Below are 19,254 nucleotides of genomic sequence, written 5' to 3'. Positions count from 1 at the left end.
TTTCTTTAAATAAACTCAGTTTTTCTTTATTCACCGCCTGAGATTGCTACTTAGCATGCCCATGCACCGTGAACCACTGACTTGCACCTTTCGGGGAATAAAGAGGAGCAGGAGAGACAGATGTAGGGAGAGAAAGGCAGCGCTACACTGGGATAATCCTGCTTTTTGCCCACTCCTGCCAAGGAAAATATATGGATGAAAAGGGGCCACATGCTAATCTGACAAGTTCAAGGAAGGCTTGTGGCCTTGTAAACTCAGAGACTTTTTTTTCCCTCACCTGAGGACATTTTTGCATTTATCTTCAGATAGAGCAGGAGGGAGAGAGGGGGGAAGAGAGAGAAAGAGAAACAAAAATGTGAGAGAGACACATTGAGTGGTTGCCACCCAAACAACCCCAACCGGGGCCAGGGACATACTGCAACCAAGGTACGTGCTCTTAGCAAGAACCGAACCAGGGACTTTACGGTCCGCAGGCCGACGCTCCAACCTCTGAGCTAAACCAACCAAAGCTAAACTCAGAGATTTAAAGTAACCAGAAAGGCCCTGGCCGGTTTAGCTCAGTGGTAGTGTCGGCTCTTGGACCAATGAGTCTCAGGATCGATTCCGACAAAAGGCTTGGTTGAGGTTGGCCCCAGGGTCGTGCGGGAGGCAGCCAATCCACGTGTCCCTCTCAAGTAGATGTTTCTCTCTTTCTCTCCCTATCTCTCCCTCCCTCCAGCTCCATCTGAAGATAAATCGAAAAATATCCTTGGGTGAGGATTAAAACAAAATAAATAAATAAAGTAACCACAAAGGATGGTCTGAAATGAAAACTTTTTAACTATAGCAGTTTATGGCAGGTAGTCATGTCCTAAACTAGAATATTCCTTGACAAAAGTCTGTCTTTAGCCCTGGCCGGTTTGGCTCAGCTCTAATGTCCCTTTCAGGTGGATATTTCTCTCTCTCTCTTGCTCTCTCTCCAGCCTATCTATTGTCTTTTGTATCTGGTAACATATCTTTGGAATGGCAGGGTAACCTCCCTTTTTCGGAACCCCTCAGGGCAGAAACAAAGGATCAGAGACTACAAATCCTCTCATTGTTATTTTTACCATGTTAATTGTTTTACCTATGTAGAAGATGTATCAGCTTACTTTTTATCCAATCCTAGAGGGTTTCCCCACTTTGCTTTCTCCCTACTCCCTAATCTATCACCAATGAATTTCAAGTAACCTACTTATTTCTTCTCTTTATTGTAATGTATAAAATAAGGTGCAAAATTTATATTCTCTGGAACATTACCTCAATGCGTTGACGTTTTGCTTCCCAGCAATTGTCAACAGTTTCACTTAAATAAAATCACAAAAAATCTTTACAGGTTTGAATGTTTATGTTGACACATACAAATGCAAGACACCCCTCAGCCCAAAAGGCAGGGCTATTTCAAATTTCAAATCTGTAACTTAACAGCTGTGTGACTTTGGGCAAGCAATTTTACCTTGCTGAATCTGTCCAATCTGTAAACTAGACCTTGAATACTTCTCACAGGCTTCCAGTGTGCTCGTAGAGTCTGTTATCCTCACTGTAAGGAATCGGGGGCGCCGCCAAATAAAACAGAGAAGAGACTGGAGAGCCAATCAGCCGAATAAACAGGGATCAGGCTTTATTGGGTACACTTCGGGCGGGTTCACAGACTCCGGGGGTCGAGTCCTAGAAGCCGCGCTCAATGTAGGGGCTTGTGTCTTTTATATCTGCCTGTTGCAGCTGGAATTTGTCCCTTAGGGTTTGGCCCTGCGGGGGTTATGCATGGAGCCTCTGGAATATGAATAGATAAGATGGGAGTTAATCTATAGGCTCGAGGCAGGCCGTTCAGGGTGGGAGACAAGGCTGAGCAAGGAGACAATGGTCGAGCACTTTGCCTGGTGCCAGTTCCCCAGGCCATCGGACATTCACCAGGAAAGATAGTTGCGTATCAAAAAAAATCATTAAGAGCGGTGAGTTTAAGATTTGTACATTTTTCTGTATGTATGCTATACTATATATTTCAATAAAGTCTTACAAGAAATAAAGAACATTTTCCATCCAGGGCTGTTGTGAAGATTCTATAAAATCACGTTTATGAAGTCTAGCACAGCGCCCGGCACATGAATGCGTGGCCAGGGTCCACAGGCCAGGCAGAAACCACAGACTTTCTAGCTCTTGGAGTCTGGGGACCAAAATCTTCCTTTTTGTGGTCAACCTTTGTGTTGAGGCCGTTTTCTGGGTCTCAGTTTGCCTGACCAAATAACTGGGCCAGCTTAGGTGTACTCTTGGAACCCACCATCAGGTCGGAGACAGATAGTAGAAAGCGGCACTTGGGGCCCCACTTCCTTTAACTAGAGGAGTTCTAGTGGCCTAGAGCGGCGTCGCAGGGGCGCGCGATGCAATGTGGGCCAGAAGAGGCGTGGCCTGGTCCCGCCCCCAAACCCCCAACGTGAGCGGAGGCTCCAGTTTCACTCGGCCAGCGCCTTCTCCAAGCCCGCGTGGTCGGTTGTGTCTGAACTGCGGCCAGTCCCACTATCAGCACCTAGTGGAGGTGCAGGCCCCCAACGCTGGTTTCCACCCCCAAGCTCCTTCTCAGGGGCAGGGGCGGAGTCCAGCACGGCTAGTGAGGCCAAATGTTCGTCCCTCGCCCCTCCTCTGGGAGGAGTTTTCGCATTTGTACCAGACTGGGGCCAGGTTCCTGCCTTCACCATCTGGCCCACTTCCCTTGCGGCCCTCCAACCCCGGAAGCCGAGGCTTATTGGATCACTAGCAGGGCTCAAAATTGAGCTGAGATTTTATCACCTATTTCACGCTCAGTGCTTGTGCGGAGGTGAGTTTCTCCTGCTGAGACCCTGTTTCTTGCAGAGAAGTTGATCTTGAACCTTCACTACTGAGGTGTCCGCCCCGGGGAAAGAGTGGAGAGCGCAGGTTCTGGAGAGAGCCAGACTTAGTTTCAGCTTTGAACTCTTCCCTTATTCTCTGTGTAATCTGGAATAAATTGTTTCTCCGGACCTCAATTTCTTCATCGGTAAAATGAATTCCTACGTCTGAACTATAGGGAGAATTAAGTGAGAAAGCTTTCAGAAGAGCCCGGCACATATTAGATGCTCAGTAAGTTTTAGTTGCCATCTTCCATTTTGTTTGCTCACCAACACGATTTTTTCCAGGAGATCAGGCCTTTCTATGGAATTGTAGAGAAGCTTCTTAAAAGTGTTGGAATGGGGTAGAGTTTGCTTACTTAGATGCCTGCTTTGGGTTTGGGAAAGCCAGGGCATGCCTTTTAGTTGCCTCAGAGCTGTTACAGAGATACTAAAATCTGAACCTTCTTCAGATGGGGCTGTTATTAACTCTTTCCTTCAGCTTGACCATACTCAGGGTTGCAGAACCTCCCTTAGAAAGGTCTTTATGGTTCTGATCAGGCTTGTTATTTTCCCCAAGGTCTCAGTATTTTTATCTCTACAGGAATAATTTCAGTAGCATCCCGTCTGGAGCCATTGGGATTTTTGGGGGAGAGTGGGGGAAGATGGTAAAGTTCTTTGATATTTTCCAGAAATGATTTTTCTGGGTGATCCAAGAAGGAAAGGAAGAAGGCAGTGACTGAAATGCTTCTCTAGCTCTCAAGATCCCCCTTTACCTCCGTGTGTGTGTGTGTGTGTGTGTGTGTGTATGTATGGGGCAGGCAGTCTAGTGTGAGGGGTTCAGACAGATGACAGGCTCTTACCTCAAGTCAAGAAGTACCCAGGTTTATGGGGGGAACTTACATAAACAGACAACTGTAGCTGTGTGCACAAGCTATCAGTGCATGGGAGGAGCCAGAAGTTTAATGTGCTAGCTGAAGGATGAGCAACAGTTAGCTAGGTAAGATTGAGATTTGAGAAAGGAAAGTGTGCAGAGGCCTGGAATCAGTAAATGGTGGCTCACGCTGCAAAGTCTGAAACATGGAGCCTGAAATGAGGAGGAAAAATGAGGAATGTGGGAGCCAGGTTTTGAAGGGTATACTAAGGAGTCTGGACTTTGCCCTGGGTAGGAGAGAACTGCTGCAAGAGTTTGAACCTGGGAGTCACATGATCAGGTTAAGTGAATGGATTGTGGAGAGAGGGGCCACACTGGAAGCAGAGATTCCTGGTTCTGGTAGGAATGGTTAGAACTAGAGCAGTGGCAATGGAGGTAAACGTGTATGGACTGGAGAAAGAATTAGAGATAAATATCTATCTATATCTATCTATCTAATCTATCTCTCTCTCTATATATATATATCTATATTTACATATATATACACTTTTTTTTTTTAAGCTTTTTCATATCAGGTAGTGACCCATCCCGCAGGTCGAGCAACGAGGACTCTAGAGGGGGAGTGAGGATGAGGAGGGACAAGAGACATGAGAAATGGAGACAAGACAGGGTTCTAATCAAGTCTCGTTTATTCAGAGGGAGTTCACACTATATAGGGCAAAAATCAGGTGAAATGAGTACCCCACCTGAAGCAAATTCCAGTAAATACCCCAGGTGGAACAAATGATAAGCAAAGAATGGCTAGCAGAGTAAATGATTATCTAGAGGAATGCAGAGACATTGTATGCAGAGAGACCCTGCCTTAGGGCAGGAGATGGCAGAGCAGATTGTAACAAAATGGATGCTATGCAAAAAGTCTCCCACAAGGTAGTATGTAAAGTGTTATTATTGCAGTTTTAGGTTTTACATTACAATTTAGTGCTAATAGTATCTTTCTTTATATATACAAATACTAACAGGATTTTTAACCCAGTCAAATATACCAAATCTTGGTCACTATTACATATATAAGGTAGCTTTCCATGATGGCTTCTTAGGCGTACAGGAGAAGATATACTCCCCTCCCCATCACCTGTCAAAACTATAATGTGATAATACTCAGAAATGCCTCAAATGAACTGAAATACTTTATTTAGATGGATTTTAAAAGACCCAATGGATTATACTGTGAACAAGTCTGGTTTGTTTTAACAGTTGTTATCCAGGGCCCTGAGTCCCTGGTGAGAAAAAATATACAGAAACAAGATGGCTTTATTGATTTGAGGGAGAGAGAGAGAAACATCGATGAGAGAGAACACTGATGGGCTCCTACTGCATGACCCACACTGGGGATTTGGCCCACAACCTGGGCATGTGCCCTGACCAGGAATCAAACTGGCAACCTCTTGGTGCATGGGTCGACACTCAACCATACTGGCTGGGATGTGTGAAGTGCTTTAAATATAGTATCTCGCCCTGCTGGTGTGGCTCAGTGGTTGAGTGTCGACCCATGCACCAAGAAGTTTCTGGTTTAATTTCTGGCCAGCTGGATTTGACAAATACAGTTTTGGACACATTGAGTCTCAGATACCTGTAGGACACACTTGTGGAGATGCACAGAGGGAGTTGAATTTACAGACTGGGTGGAAAGAATCAGTGCTTAAGGTGATAACTGAAGACATGAGCCCTACTAAGGAGTGAGAAGAGGATTGGGGACACCAACATTTATGGGAGACGGAGGAAAGGCCCATGCAGCCAGAGAACACTCATCCAAATACCACTTCGTCTTTTTCTTGTGTTTTCTAGTTACCCGCATCCAGCCAGCAACTATAGAGCCCTCCTCTGTGAAGGGAAGACAACCCCAGTGTGAAAGAACGTAAGTGCCATCTTGGGAATAATAAAAACTGACTTGGTGCTATCCTCTTCTCTGTCTCCTTGTACACACACAGCTTCTCTCTCACATTTGGAACCTCTCCCAACATAACATGAGGGTTTCTGAGTGCTGCCAGAGGTCCAGCAAGTCAGTGTCTGACAAGCTCAGAGCCTATTAATGCAGGCCTAGGCTGGAAAGCTGTTGCTTCAGGCAGAAGATGAAGTCAAGAACTGGCAGAGGATAACTTCCTGTCCTAGAGAAAAACATCTGTCTTCTACGGAGACCCCTCCATTTACTCCTTTGTAGCTTTTATTCTTTGCAGATCTTTGTTAGGTCTTCCTACCTGCACGATCCCCGCCTCCCGACACCCCACAAGCGTCAGCCCTTTTGGTTTTCAGTTTCACCAACAAAAGAAAGGGCGAAGCAAGCATCAGGTTTCTTCTTTTCCTTTAGGTATGGTTTTTGTTCAAGCTCTCAGCCCAGTTATAATTTCAGAGCCCTTCCTGTGAGCTGGGAAATCTAGGAGAGGCCAACAGGTTATTTGTTTGGGGATCAAGTCCAGGAAATCAGCCCCAGATTCTGGTGGTAGCTGGCAGGCTTGTTCCTCCTGTGAGGTCCAAACATCCCTGATCCCTGGGAACTTTGGAAACAAAGAGGGTTGCTTACAGCGATCTTTGGTTTGCTTCTCAGATTGAACATTTTTGTTCAATCAGAAAGGAGTGGTCTCCATAACTGGTTATGCTAGATGGACTATAAAATTTGTCCTGAGCCCAGCTGGTGTGGCTCAGTGGATTGAATGTTGTCCCATGGACTTGATTCCCGGTAGGGGGGCGGTGCAGGAGAAAGCTGATCGATGTTTCTATCTCTCTTCCTTCCTCTCTAAAAAATCAATAAAACCATTTTTTTAAAAATCATTTGGGCCCTGGCCGGTTTGGCTCAGCAGTTAAGAGTGTCGGCCTGTGGTCCAGAGAGACCTGGGTTCGGTTCCCGCTAAGGGCACGTACTTTGGTTGCAGTTTGTCCCCGGCCCTGGTTGGGTCTTGTGGGTGGCAACCACTCGACGTGTCCCTTTCACGTCGATGTCTCTCTCTCTCTCTCTCTCTCTGTCTCTCTCTCTCTGTCTCTCTCTCTCTCTCCCCCCCTCTCCCTCCCTTCCTCCCTCCCTCTCTCCCCCTCTCTCTCCCTCTCCCCCTCTCCCCTTTCTACTCTATCTGAACAAAATATCAAAAAAAAAAAAAATCATTTGGAGTCAGAAGTATTAGGGAAGACAATTTTGGTGTGTAGGTTGTACACACAACTTGCTTTTATTACCTGCTCTACCATAATACTCTTGATGTTCTTGGAAACAAAGGTAATATTTAAAAAATATTGCTGACAAATCAATCCCAAAAGAATGGTAGATATAGTACTGATGAAATCAAGTGAAAAGGTTTCTACCTTATTGACTTTGGGGGTGAGCATTCTTTTCTTTTCCTTTTCACTTGGATGACTACTTCTCATTAAGACTTGACTCAGCACCTCTAAGAGGCCAATCTAGCCAGCTTACTCTTTTCTTGCAGCACTTGTGCAGATTTTGGTCTTTTGTTGTTGTTAATTCTTACCCGAGGGTATTTTTTCATTAATTTTTGGGTAGAGTGGAAGGGAGGGAAGGGTAGAGGGAGGGAGAAAGAAATAGAAACATTGATGTAATCAATTGGCTGCCTCCCTCACGACCCCAACTGGGGCCAGTGATCAAACCTGCAACCCAGCTACGATGTGCCCTTGACTGGGAAGTGAACCTTCCACCCTTTGGACAGTGGGCTGATGCTCTAACCACTGGACCATACTGGCCAGGGCTGGTCATATTTCTTATACATTGTGCCCATGTCCTCTGTCCATCCCCCTCTCCCACCAGACTATAAGCTCCAGGAGGGCAGGGACTCTATTTGAATATGTGGTCTAATACAAGGCCTGGAATATTCATCATGTGCTGACTAAATGAGTATTCATTCTTAGGCCATTTGGAGACTTCTGATTTTCATAGTGCTCCAAAAAGGAATCCTTCAGTCAACCACCTGCTTTTGTTCAATTGGAAAGTTTCTTACATCTGAAATTTATTGCTTTCTGCTGCACTGAAGTCCTGTGTCTAATTCTCCTTCCTGGAAAGACTTTCCCCCTTAACTTGAGGGAAAATCCAACAACTTCTTCAAAACCAATGTCAATATTCCCTGGTTCTTGCCCTTCAGAAAGCACTTGCTTTCTGTAGCCCATTGTACATGTGTCTACTGTCAGCACTCTTTTTTTTTTTTTTTTAAACTTATTTTTTTTTTATTTTTTTATCCTCATCCAAGGACACTTTTTTATTCTTTATTCAGATAGAGCAGGAGGGAGAGAGAGAGAAACATCGATGTGAAAGGGACACATCGAGTGGCTGCCACCCGCACGACCAACCAGGGCCGGGGACAAACTGCAACCGAGGTACATGCCCCCAGCGGGAACCGAACCCGGGTCTCTCCGGACCGCAGGCCGACGCTCCAACCGCTGAGCCAAACCGGCCAGGGCTGTCAGCACTCTTTAAAATTTTTTATTATTAATTAATTTTTGTTACAGATGTTTCTCCTTTTTCCCCCATTGATACCCTCCTCTTGATCCCCCCCGCCCCAAGCACATGTTTTTTATAGAACTGCGTTTAGGTCCCTTTTTCTTGCCTTTTTCCATTAGCTCCTCCTTGGATCCTTGGCTCTGCCACTTAGCTGCTGATTTGGGGCAAATAACTTAACCTCTCTTAGCCAGTTTTTTCATCTAAAAGATGGTATACTTCCCTTGTAAGAGCTCACTCGGGCCTAGCAGCGTGGTATATCAGACTTCTGTGAGTGTAACTCAGAGAGTCTCTATAGTTCTGACAGTCTCCTGGGAATGTTCATTTCATCCTCAGAGAAGTGACCCTTTCCTGAGCCTGTTCTGTCACCCGGTTTCACATTGACTGATAATGGCCTTTACCTGTCTTACACTGGCTTGAGACCTTATGTAGTTAAGGCTGGGTGCTTCTGAGGAGCTACCCTGCCTTTGTTTTTAGGTACTGGAATTTTTTTTTTTTTTTGCAAAAATTTTTATTCCTCACCTGAGGATATTTTTCTGTTTATCATCAGATAGAGTGGGAGGCAGGGAGAGAGAGAGACAGAGAGAAACATCGACATGATAGAGCCATATCGACTGGTTGCCTCCTGCACAGCCCAACCAGGGCAGGAGACGAACGCAACTGAGGTATGTGCCCTTGACTGGAATCGAATCTGAGACTCACTGGTCTGCGGGCTGACGCTCTAACCACTGAGCAAAACCGGCCAGGGCGGTACTGGAGTTCTTTAACACAGACTTTTAGCCTGGTGGAAGGAAGGGCAGCAGGCTGGTGGTCTGGTTAATGTTTGTCTGGGAGCTACTGGCTTTGGTTATTTCTGGGCACTTTGTCTCAGCTGCCTCTGCTCACAGGCGTATACACACAACCATATGTTTGTTGTCTTATCACCTCTGTGCCTCTTTTGCTACTCACAATTTAGAGGAGAATTGTGGGTAGCTGAAGCCCAAGCAGTACTGATCCCCATATCATTCTCTTTTTGTTTGTGTTTCAGGAGGCAATGGCAGCTTCCTGTGTCCTCCTGCACACTGGGCAGAAGATGCCCCTGATTGGACTGGGCACCTGGAAGAGCAATCCTGGCCAGGTGAGGATGGGGGAAAAGGAGGAGGGCTTCCTGCACCTCTGCTAGGGAAAAGGTAGTATTTGAGAGTGCCCTGCATTTTTCCTAGCAGCCCCACCTCTGTACTCCACTTAAAATAGGATGAGCCTGGAGGGCAGTGGGAAGAAACAAGGGAAGAAGGACCTAACAGTGTGCCCTTAGCTTACCCAGCTGACTCAGAGGAGGGGCTGAGGGTGTCAGCAGGGCCAAGGGCATAGGAAGGAACCCTTTCCCTAAGTGTATTGGCACTGAGTCCCGTGGCAGACATGGGGCCCTCTGTCTGACCCTTTGCTGACCCCTAATATGCCATTTATCACCCTGTGCTATGATCATATCTCCTACCTCACACTGGGCTCCTTGAGGGTGGGCCTCTCTCACTTGTGTTCATTCCAGAGTTAGGCACGTAGAAGATGTCAGAGTTTGAAGAACAATTAGGTCAAGTATATAGACCGAGGATAAGCAAATTTTTCCTTAATGAACCAGATGGTTAACAATTTAGATTTTGCTGGACAAGATGCAAAATAGAGGTGACTATGTACTTCTGTAACCATTTAAAAATATAAAAATTATTCTTAGCTCAGGGCTGAAAAAAAAACAAAAGGCAGCTGTGAACTGGAGTTTAATGACCCCTGATGTAGACCCTTCAGCTGTAGGAAGGCTGGGAACGGAGACCTGCTTTTCTAGGGTTTACAGCTAGAGATTCAGCATCCACCTAGCATTGGGCATCTCCCCAAGTGCTTTGTCATTTTTATTTAGACATCTGAGTCAGAGTTTAGAGAAATTTGGGGATTAAGTTTGGGAGGGACTCGGGCAGTGAGAACAGCCTCTTCTCTCTGGGATTTTTTTTTTAATCCTCACCCAAGGACATTTTCCCATTTTTTGTTCAGATAGAGTGGGAGGGAGAGAGAGAGAGAGAGAGAAACATCGACATGAAAGGGACACATTGAGTGGTTGCCACCCGCACAACCCAACCAGGGCCGGGGACAAACTGCAACCAAGGTACATGCCCTTAGCAGGAACTGAACCCAGGTCTCTCTGGACCGCAGGCTGACGCTCTGAGCGCTGAGCCAAACCTCCTGGGCTCCTCTCTGGGATTTTGACTAGTGTTTGTGGTGTGGTTGGATGACCCTCTGCCTTTTTTCCCTTTGATTTTCTTCCTACAGCTACCTAGGACTCTGGAGCCGGGGTCTTTGTGCTCCAGGCAGGCACTGACATGGCCCAGGACAAATTCAGGAGCTAGGGGTGGAGGTCAGAGCCAGGGTCAAGAAGGAGGGGGGCAGCATGGTTAGGGTCAGGGCTGGAAAAATATATTTGGATAGTAAGAGCTGCACCTAGATGGGGATCTTTATTTTTTTCTTTTTTAATCTTTATTGTTGAATGTATTACAGATGTTCTTCAGTTTTTACCCCATTGACCCCTTCCTCCCCACGCCCACCTCCCTCCCGCCTTTTCCCACGCTGTTGTCTGTGTCCATTGGTTATGCATATAAGTTCTTTGGTTTATTTCTTCCCACCCCCTAACCCCCTTCTTTTTGAGGTTTGTCAATCTAGCAACCAATTTGTTCTTTTTTTTTTTTATCCTCACCTGAGGACATTTTTCCTTTTTTTTTTGTACAGATAGAGTGGGAGAGAGAGAGAGGAAGAGAGAAACATCGACGTGAAGGGACACATTGAGTGGCTGCCACCCGCATGACCAACCAGGGTCGGGGACAAACTGCAACCGAAGTACGTGCCCTTAGCTGGAACTGAACCTGGGTCTCTCCGGACCGCAGGCCAATGCTCTAACCGCTGAGCCAAACCAGCCAGGGCTGTTCTTAATCCCTTCACATTTTTCACCTATTCCCCCAACCCCCCTCCCATCTGGCAACCAACAAAATGTTCTCCGTATCTATGAAAATGTTTCTGTTCGGCCTGTTGATTTTGTTTGTAGATTCTATTGCCGATAGATATGTATTCATTGCCATTTTGTTTGTTCATATATTTTATCTTTTTCTTCAAAAAGACCCTTCAACATTTCATATAATAACGGTTTGGTGGTGATGAACTCCTTTAACTTTTTCTTGTCTGGGAAACTCTTTATATGGCCATCGATTCTAAATGACAGCTTTGCAGGATAATAGAATAATCTTGGTTGTAGGTTCTTGCTTTTCATCACTCTCTAAATATTTCTTGCCACTCTCTTACAGCCTGCAAAATTTCTTTTGAGAAATCAGCTGACAGTCTTATGGGAACTCCCTTGTAAGTGACTAACTGCTTTTCTCGTGCTGTTTTTAGATTCTCTCTTTGTCTTGAACCTTTTGCATTTTGATGATGATGTGTCTTGGTGTGGGCCTCTTGGGGTTCATCTTGTTTGGGACTCTCTGTGCTTCCTAGACTTGTATGTCTGTTTCCTTCACCAAGTTAGGGAAGTTTTCTGCCATTATTGTTTCAAATAGGTTTTTGATTTCTTGTTCTCTCTCTTCTTCTGGCACCCCCAAGATGCGAATGTTGGCACGCTTGAAGTTGTCCCAGAGGCTCCTTACACTATCCTTACTTTTTTGGATTCTGTTTTCTTTTTGCTGTTCTGATTGGATGTTTTTGCTTCCTTGTATTCCAAATCGATGGTTTGCTTCTTGGCTTTATCTACTGTACTACTGAATCTGTGTAAATTATTCTTTATTTCAGTTAGTGCCTCCTTCGTTTCTGACTGTGCCTCCTTCATTTCTGATTGGTCTTTTTTAATGCTCTTGAGGCCCTCAGTAAGTTTATTGAGCATCCTTATAAGCAGTATTTTGAACTCAGCATCTGTTAGGTTACCTATCTCCATTTCACTTAGTTCTTTTCCTGGAGTTTTGTCCTGTTCTTTCATTTGGGACCTGTTTCTTTGTGTCTTCATTTTGGCTGCCTCTCTGTGTTTGTTTCTGTGTATTACTTAAGGAGAGATATGGGGCTAGCTGAGACCAGATGCTGCTTGTTTGAAAGAATTTAGGAAAACCTGAAGCAGGATCCAAGACAGACCAATCCTAAGGTTAAGCAACTGGCAACAGCTTGGGTGGGCCTGAAAGTTGGGTGGGGCAGGGCCTCAGGGAATCACCAGGCCAGGGCAACCAGTGTGAGCCAGGTTGCTGGAGTCCCAGATATGGCGACTGTCTGCCGCCCCAGGGAAGGGCTCACCAAAGGAACCAAGGCCTCCGACAGCACATCTGTCCTGGAGAAGGCTGCCTCTCCAGTCCTTGCTCTAATGCTAAACAGCTCAGTTCTTCCCTTTATGTCTCTGGCGCCCATTGAGCTGCCTCCCCTCCAAGCCTAGAGGGAGCAAGTCCAATAAGTCCGTGCGCGGGCCCTTTAAGAAGCTGCCTGGGGCTCCAGCTGCCTCAGCCTCCCTGAGCCTCAGTTTCTGCTGGTTTTTCCAGCCGGAAGTGATGCAGACTTCTCTTCCTGGCACTGGAACCCTGAGCGGGATGCCTGGTGTGAGACAGGGACCCCTCCTTCCCAGCAGAGGTGTCCTCCTGATTTTTATCCACCACACGTGGGTGTGGGACCAGCCTGCCACCTCCGCCTCTTCTACCAGTCTTGATGCAGCTGCTTCTTTAATTCTGTAGTTGTAGGACTTCATTCAGCTTGATTTCAGATGGTTTTGAATGATGGTTGTTCTATAGTTTAGTTGTAACTTTGATGTGGTTGTGGGAGGACGCGATACCACGTTTACCTACGCCGCCATCTTGACTGGAAGTCTTGGATGGGGATCTTGAATGGCAAGGGCCTGGTACCTAGTTCTGCTTCTGATGCCATTTTTCTAGTTGGGTTTTTAGCAAATTAACTGACCTGTAATTGATACCTGCATTTTTCTCTTCTGACAGGAAGCCCTGGGCCCAGCCTCCATCACACTTCTCTACCTAACTTAATTTTCTCCCATCTCACCTCTTCTGTTTGCCTGATTCCCCAGAGCTTGCATGGTTACATGGCTTCCTGGAGTCTTTCTCCAAATGGCCTTGGCCTAGTAATTATCTACCTGTTTATCATGTTTCCCTAACCAGCTCCTCAGGGCTGGGAACCTTTCTCCATGACCTATACTTCTGTCCTCTGTCAATGTATTCATCTTCTGAGCATGTAGCTGGGAGCACATTGTTAGTCTTTTGCTGGGCCCTGCTGAGCTCGTTGAGTAGGAAAGAACCTTGGAGTTTAGTGGGATGGGGACGAAGGGTTTGAGGCTTCTAGTCCCTTCCCCAAGACTAGAACCATCTTCCATAGTGTCTCCCCCACTGCACGGATGACTGCAGTGGTATGTTCCCGCCCCCACTTTCTATCAGTGATCCTTAGAAGGGCAGTTTCTGGCCCAGACCAACAGAGCTGAAACTCTCTGCTTTTCTCACTTGGCAGGTAAAAGCAGCTGTTAAGTATGCCCTGAGTGTAGGCTACCGCCACATTGACTGTGCTGCTGTCTACGGCAATGAGACTGAGATTGGGGAGGCCTTGAAGGAGAATGTGGGGCATGGCAAGGTGAGGACAGGGGCCGCAGAGGGATGGGGTGAGAGATCTAAGCGTCTGGGGAGGGCGGCTGGGGCCTGACCGGAGGAGTCTGAAATCAGCTCCCTTCTAATTCCTATCCCAGAGGTGAGGGTGGGTGAGACTGGGTGCCCATGGCTCTTCTCATTATGGCCCCTGCACCCTGTACCAGGCAGTGTCTCGGGAAGAGCTGTTTGTGACTTCTAAGCTGTGGAACACTAAGCACCACCCCGAGGATGTGGAGTCTGCCCTCCGGAAGACACTGGCTGACCTCCAGCTGGAGTATTTGGACCTGTACCTGATACACTGGCCTTATGCCTTTGAGTGAGCTTTACCAGGGTCTTCATCCAGGGAATTCGGGGTTGGGGGAGTCATGTTAGTAACATCATAAGTCACAGTAGAGAGCAGGATAAGAACACTATCTGTGTGGCAAGCTGAGGAGCTTGGCATGGGAACTCAGCCCTTTTTGCTACAGCAGCCAGGAGTTTAGCTACAGAAAAAGGAGTGCAACTTCACATGGGGTGTATCTAGGGTATGCGTGAGTGGTTCTCCTGCTCCCTTTATTCATTCGGGAAAGGTACTGGCTTCTGCTGAACTAGGCCCTGGGGTTGAAATAAATAGTAAGTGCCCTGGCCGGTTTGGCTCAGCGGTTGGAGCATCGGCCTGAGGACCATGGAGTCCCGGGTTCAGTTCCCGCTAGGCCCTAGCAGCTAGGGGCATGTACCAAAAAAAAAAGAAAGAAAGAAAGAAAGAAATAGTAAGTTCCAGCAGAGGGTGTGAGAGGAGCTTACCATCAACTCTGTGACCTGTGCCTGAAGAAGGCCTCAAGAGCATGCAAGTCTTTGAGGAGGAAGGCATTAAGGAAGACTTCCCAGAGGAGAGGAGATATAATCTGCCTCTCGGAAGAAGAGGGGGAATGGCCATTCCATATTGAGTTAATACATGGGTCATGATCTGGAAGGGTGAAAAACCATGCTTTTTTCTCATTCTTGGCCCCTTGCCCTTTCTGGGCTTAAAGTATGGGGCATAGAGTGGCTGGGTGGGCAGGTATGGCAGAAGCCTGGCATTTTGCCCACACACTCTGGGGGGGCTGTCTTTCACTCAGGCGGGGAGATGACCCTTTCCCTAAGAATGCTGATGGGACTATCCGCTATGACTCCATTGACTACAAGGAGACCTGGAAGGCCCTGGAGGCACTGGTGGCTAAGGGGCTGGTGCGGGCACTGGGCCTGTCCAACTTCAGCAGTCGGCAGATTGATGATCTACTCAGTGTGGCCTCTGTGCGCCCAGCTGTCCTGCAGGTGAGCACAGCATAGCAGGTCAGTTGTTTTGGGGGTGTATATGTGCAAGAACATGAGTGAGCAGATGATGGTCTAATTCATGGAGATGGCTAGCAAGTTGTCAGAAATGTTGGTGCGGGAATCCTCTGAATAAAGAAGGGCATTGAAGTGTGGGATGAGAATGAAATGGACAGTGGAAAATATGTTGAGAAGCGGACTGAGGGGAAGTAGGGGTTAGTGGTGCAATGTTGGTCAGGATGGTGCAGCCAGGCAAGCTGGATGTGGCCACCCTATGGTGATGGGTTGTTTTCTTGGCTTAGGTGGAATGTCACCCATATCTGGCTCAGCACGAGCTGATTGCCCACTGCCAAGCACGTGGCCTGGAGGTGACTGCTTACAGCCCTCTGGGCTCCTCTGATCGTGCTTGGCGTGATCCTGATGAACCTGTCCTGCTTGAGGAGCCAGTGGTCCTGGCACTGGCTGAAAAGTATGGCCGGTCTCCAGCCCAGATCTTGCTCAGGTGCAGGCAATCTTGGGGAAAGGAGGCCAGGTCAGGGATTGGGCTCCTGGGTTGGGAGACAAGGGTTTAGGGGTTCCTTATCCAAGTGTCTGGATGAGGCTGAGACTCTTGCCATGTGATCTGGGGGAGGCCACTCTGAAGCATATTCCCCATTCCAGGGGGGCTCAGGGACTCCAGGAGAAAAGGCTACATAGAAGACAAAACAATGCTTTTGAATACTGACTCCTTCCTCATCTACCTCAACCCCCCACCTTAGGTGGCAGGTCCAGCGGAAAGTAATCTCCATCCCCAAGAGTGTCACACCTTCCCGTATCCTTCAGAACATCCAGGTACTTGGTGATGGGTCCTATCTTCTTTAGCCCTTTGGGACACAGTCTGGCCCCAACTTTGCCAGGCTAAGAAGGAAGTGTTCTGGAACCCCGACTTCCAAAGCTGGCTTTCCTTACCCCCACTCTCCATCCCCAGGTATTTGACTTCACCTTTAGCCCAGAAGAGATGAAGCAGCTGGATTCCCTGAATAAAAATTGCCGATATATCGTGCCCCTGCTTATGGTATGTTTCACCCTGCCCAAATCAGTCTGGCCCAAGTCTGGCTTCAACCTTGTTGGTCAGAGAGAGGGAGAATGGTGTTGGTAGATTACTATTCTGGACACAATGGCTCTTTCTTTTTTTTTTTTTTTAATCCTCACCCGAGGACATTTTTCCATTTTTTTGTTCAGATAGAGCGGGAAGGAGAGAGAGAGAAACATAGACGTGAAAGGGACACATCGAGTGGCTGCCACCCACACAACCCAACCAGGGCTGGGGACAAACTGCAACTGAGGTACATGCCCTTAGCGGGAACCGAACCCGGGTCTCTCTGGACCGCAGGCCAGCGCTCTAACCGCTGAGCCAAACCGGCCAGGGCACAATGGCTTTTTATTCAACTTGGGGAAGTAGTATAACTAAGGGATAAGTAATATAGCCTGTGAGTTCCAGTCCTGCTTTTCTATATCTTATAAGCTAGAACATTATTTAACTTCTCCAAGCCTAAGCTTTCTATCTGTAAAATGACTCCAGTACCTGACACAGAAAAATCTTAGTAAATGATATTAATGAGGAGAGTGTAGAAGGCATTCTCAACTTTGTTAGAAGGATCGAAGTTGGGTTGAAGCCTGTTGCACGTAAGGAAATAAATAGTTCCTTCCCAGCTGAGACTATAAACTTTATGTACCAGCTATGGGTTTGGTGGAAATGCTGTTAATACTGTGGCATTATCTGAGGCTGGGGCCCTGTCACTACCATCTGGCATTGTGCTATACACAAGTGAGATTCAGGAAGATTTGGGGAAAGATGCCCTGCGTCTTTGAAATGTTAACTCCTAATGGGGTCATATGTCTGTCTTTCTTTCCAGGTGGATGGAAAGAGGGTTCCAAGAGATGCAGGGCACCCTCTGTACCCCTTTAATGACCTATACTGAAACCACAGTGTCCTGGTTTCCTGTCCTGCCCTCCAGCTATTAGGTCCTGCCACTCCCAGAAAGAGCGAGTTAATAAAGCCATTGGAACACCTATACTGTTTATTGTCTTATTTGCCTGGTCAGACTTGGTATGGAAACCATTTCCCTTAGGGATACTGGGTACTACCTGCCCTGAACCCAAACTCCTTGTCTTTCTTGGTTCTGGAGGAACCAGGATGGAGCTGGATTCTACTTTTGCTTTTCTGAATTGGGTACATTAGTGGACTGGCGCCATCTACTGGCAGCTGTTACCACTGCATGCTGTCTGCTTGTGGTCCCCCAGCTTTCTTACTGAGAATCCCCCAAATTGAACACCTCGGTATTGATAACAGGGCATTGGGAGTCCTGTGCACTGCTGGACCTGAATCTTGAGTTCTCACCCCATCCCCTACCCTGGTCAGTGTCCAGGCTTAGGAATATGAAGAGCCAATTTAATAGCTTGAAAAATCAGGAAAGGGGCCTGGCTTTTTCTCTGAGACACTGGAGTCTGTGCATAGGCTACCTGAAGGAAGAAGAGTCAGCCCCAAAGCTTGTCACTCTGCACCTAAGGTCCTATCTTATATACTAATAGTCCCACTAGAGCAGCGGTTCTCAACCTGGGGTCGTGACCCCTTTGGGGGTTGAACGACTCTTTCATAGGAGTTGCCCAAGATGTAACAGTAGCAAAATTACAGTTAGGAATTAGCAATAAAAATAATTTTATGGTTGGGGGGTCACAGCATGAGGAAGGTTGAGAACCATTGTTCTAGAGGCCACTGATTTTAGGAGGGTTTTATGAAAATCCCTGTTAACTCCAGTCACACCAAACTCTTTAGTTTTCCCATCAAACCATTGCTCTTTAGTGAACATATATTTATTGGGTACTTATATGGGTTAGGCACAATGCTAGACCCCGGGGATATAGCTATAACCAAGATCTGTAAGTCCCTGTAGTCTATTTGAGGAGAGACTTTAAAGTAATTGAATAATTAGTGTAATTACAATGGGAAATAGTGCTGTGAAAAAGTACCGTGAGAAGCCTAGTGTTTTTTTTTTTCGGGATGAGCCAAGCATTTTATTTAATTACAACAAGGAAGCGCTCACCTATTCTCTACTTAAAACAACATTCAGGCCTATACTGAAAATACTGCCTTGACGACCTCCAGAACATCATTTGCCCAATCCTGGAGCTGCCGAGCTCTGAAATCATGGCTGTCCCGTGCGTGCACTGCAGGAAGCTAAAGGGGACTCCACCCATGTCACTGCATTTCTCCTGATCCCTTGTTTTCCATCACCCATTGGGACAGTGAGTCCAACAACATTTGAGAAATCGACCTTTGCGCATCAACCCCGCATCCTCCAGGGTTTTAAGAGTGAAGAATGTTACTTGTGCAAGTCAGAAACTGATACCAATTAAATGGTGACAGCTTTGCCAATAAACAAGAAAATGCTCTTCCCAGGCTAGGAAGGGAGACCGCCACAGCCTGCAGGTCCCAGAGAAGCCTAGTGTTTTAATCAACAGATCTGAAGGATGAAGAGGAATTCATTAGTTAAATGAGGTGAGAGTAGGAATAGTATTCTGTGCAAATTGAGTAGCTTGAGGGACAAGCCTTGAAATGAAGAAAATGTGGGAAAACCTAAAGGTTTGTGTGACAGACACGGAAAGTGAGCAAAAGTAGAATGACAAAGTAATGCTGGAATTAGGCAGGAGCTGGTGATTGAGGGGCTAGGAGAGTGGGTTAAGATTTGGTGGGTTTTTTGTTTTTGTTTTTTGGTACGTGCCCCTGGTAGGAACCGAACCCAGGACTCTCTGGTCTGCAGGCTGACACTCAACTGCTGAGCCAAACTGGCTAGGGCTGGTGTTTTGTTTTTTTTTTTATCCTGAATGCTGTGGGAAACCATGGAAGAGTTTTGAGGGAACAACTTGTTATGATTTATGTCTTAGAAACAACCCTGGGGCAGTGGATTAGAAGGATAAGTAGATAGAGGGAGGCATATTGGAAGTTAGTCTTTTGTCTCTGGCCCTTTCTATCTAGAACATTATATCCTTTGGCCCACTGTATGGGTTAACACCTATTACTTAAATGTTCAGTTTAGCTGTCACTTCTCTAGAACATCTTTTCTGATCTCACCCTACCCA

At 46.7% G+C, this 19,254-nt stretch overlaps 1 protein-coding gene and 1 non-coding gene across 2 annotated transcripts; one reads left to right on the top strand and one right to left on the bottom strand.

Moving 5' to 3' along the window:
• Positions 1-2,513: 2,513 nt before the first annotated feature.
• AKR1A1 (aldo-keto reductase family 1 member A1) lies at positions 2,514-17,187 on the top strand. The gene is made up of 10 exons (XM_036255890.1): positions 2,514-2,830; positions 5,578-5,647; positions 9,249-9,338; positions 13,712-13,831; positions 14,010-14,161; positions 14,943-15,138; positions 15,438-15,637; positions 15,894-15,966; positions 16,103-16,189; positions 17,031-17,187. Exons 3-10 carry the CDS (start codon positions 9,255-9,257, stop codon positions 17,094-17,096), a joined length of 978 nt encoding a protein of 325 aa, XP_036111783.1. The 5' UTR covers positions 2,514-2,830; positions 5,578-5,647; positions 9,249-9,254; the 3' UTR covers positions 17,097-17,187.
• Positions 17,188-18,492: 1,305 nt separating this feature from the next.
• LOC118627397 lies at positions 18,493-18,623 on the bottom strand. The gene has a single exon (XR_004959143.1). It is a non-coding gene; the product is annotated as a small nucleolar RNA SNORA24 (small nucleolar RNA).
• Between the last annotated feature and the right edge of the window lie 631 nt (positions 18,624-19,254).

Source organism: Molossus molossus, unplaced genomic scaffold, assembly GCF_014108415.1.
Source record: "Molossus molossus isolate mMolMol1 unplaced genomic scaffold, mMolMol1.p scaffold_m16_p_12, whole genome shotgun sequence".
Classification (NCBI taxonomy): Eukaryota; Metazoa; Chordata; class Mammalia; order Chiroptera; family Molossidae; genus Molossus; species Molossus molossus.
The sequence above is the reverse complement of the archived record's forward strand: the minus strand, read 5'-3'. Positions and strand labels throughout refer to the sequence as shown.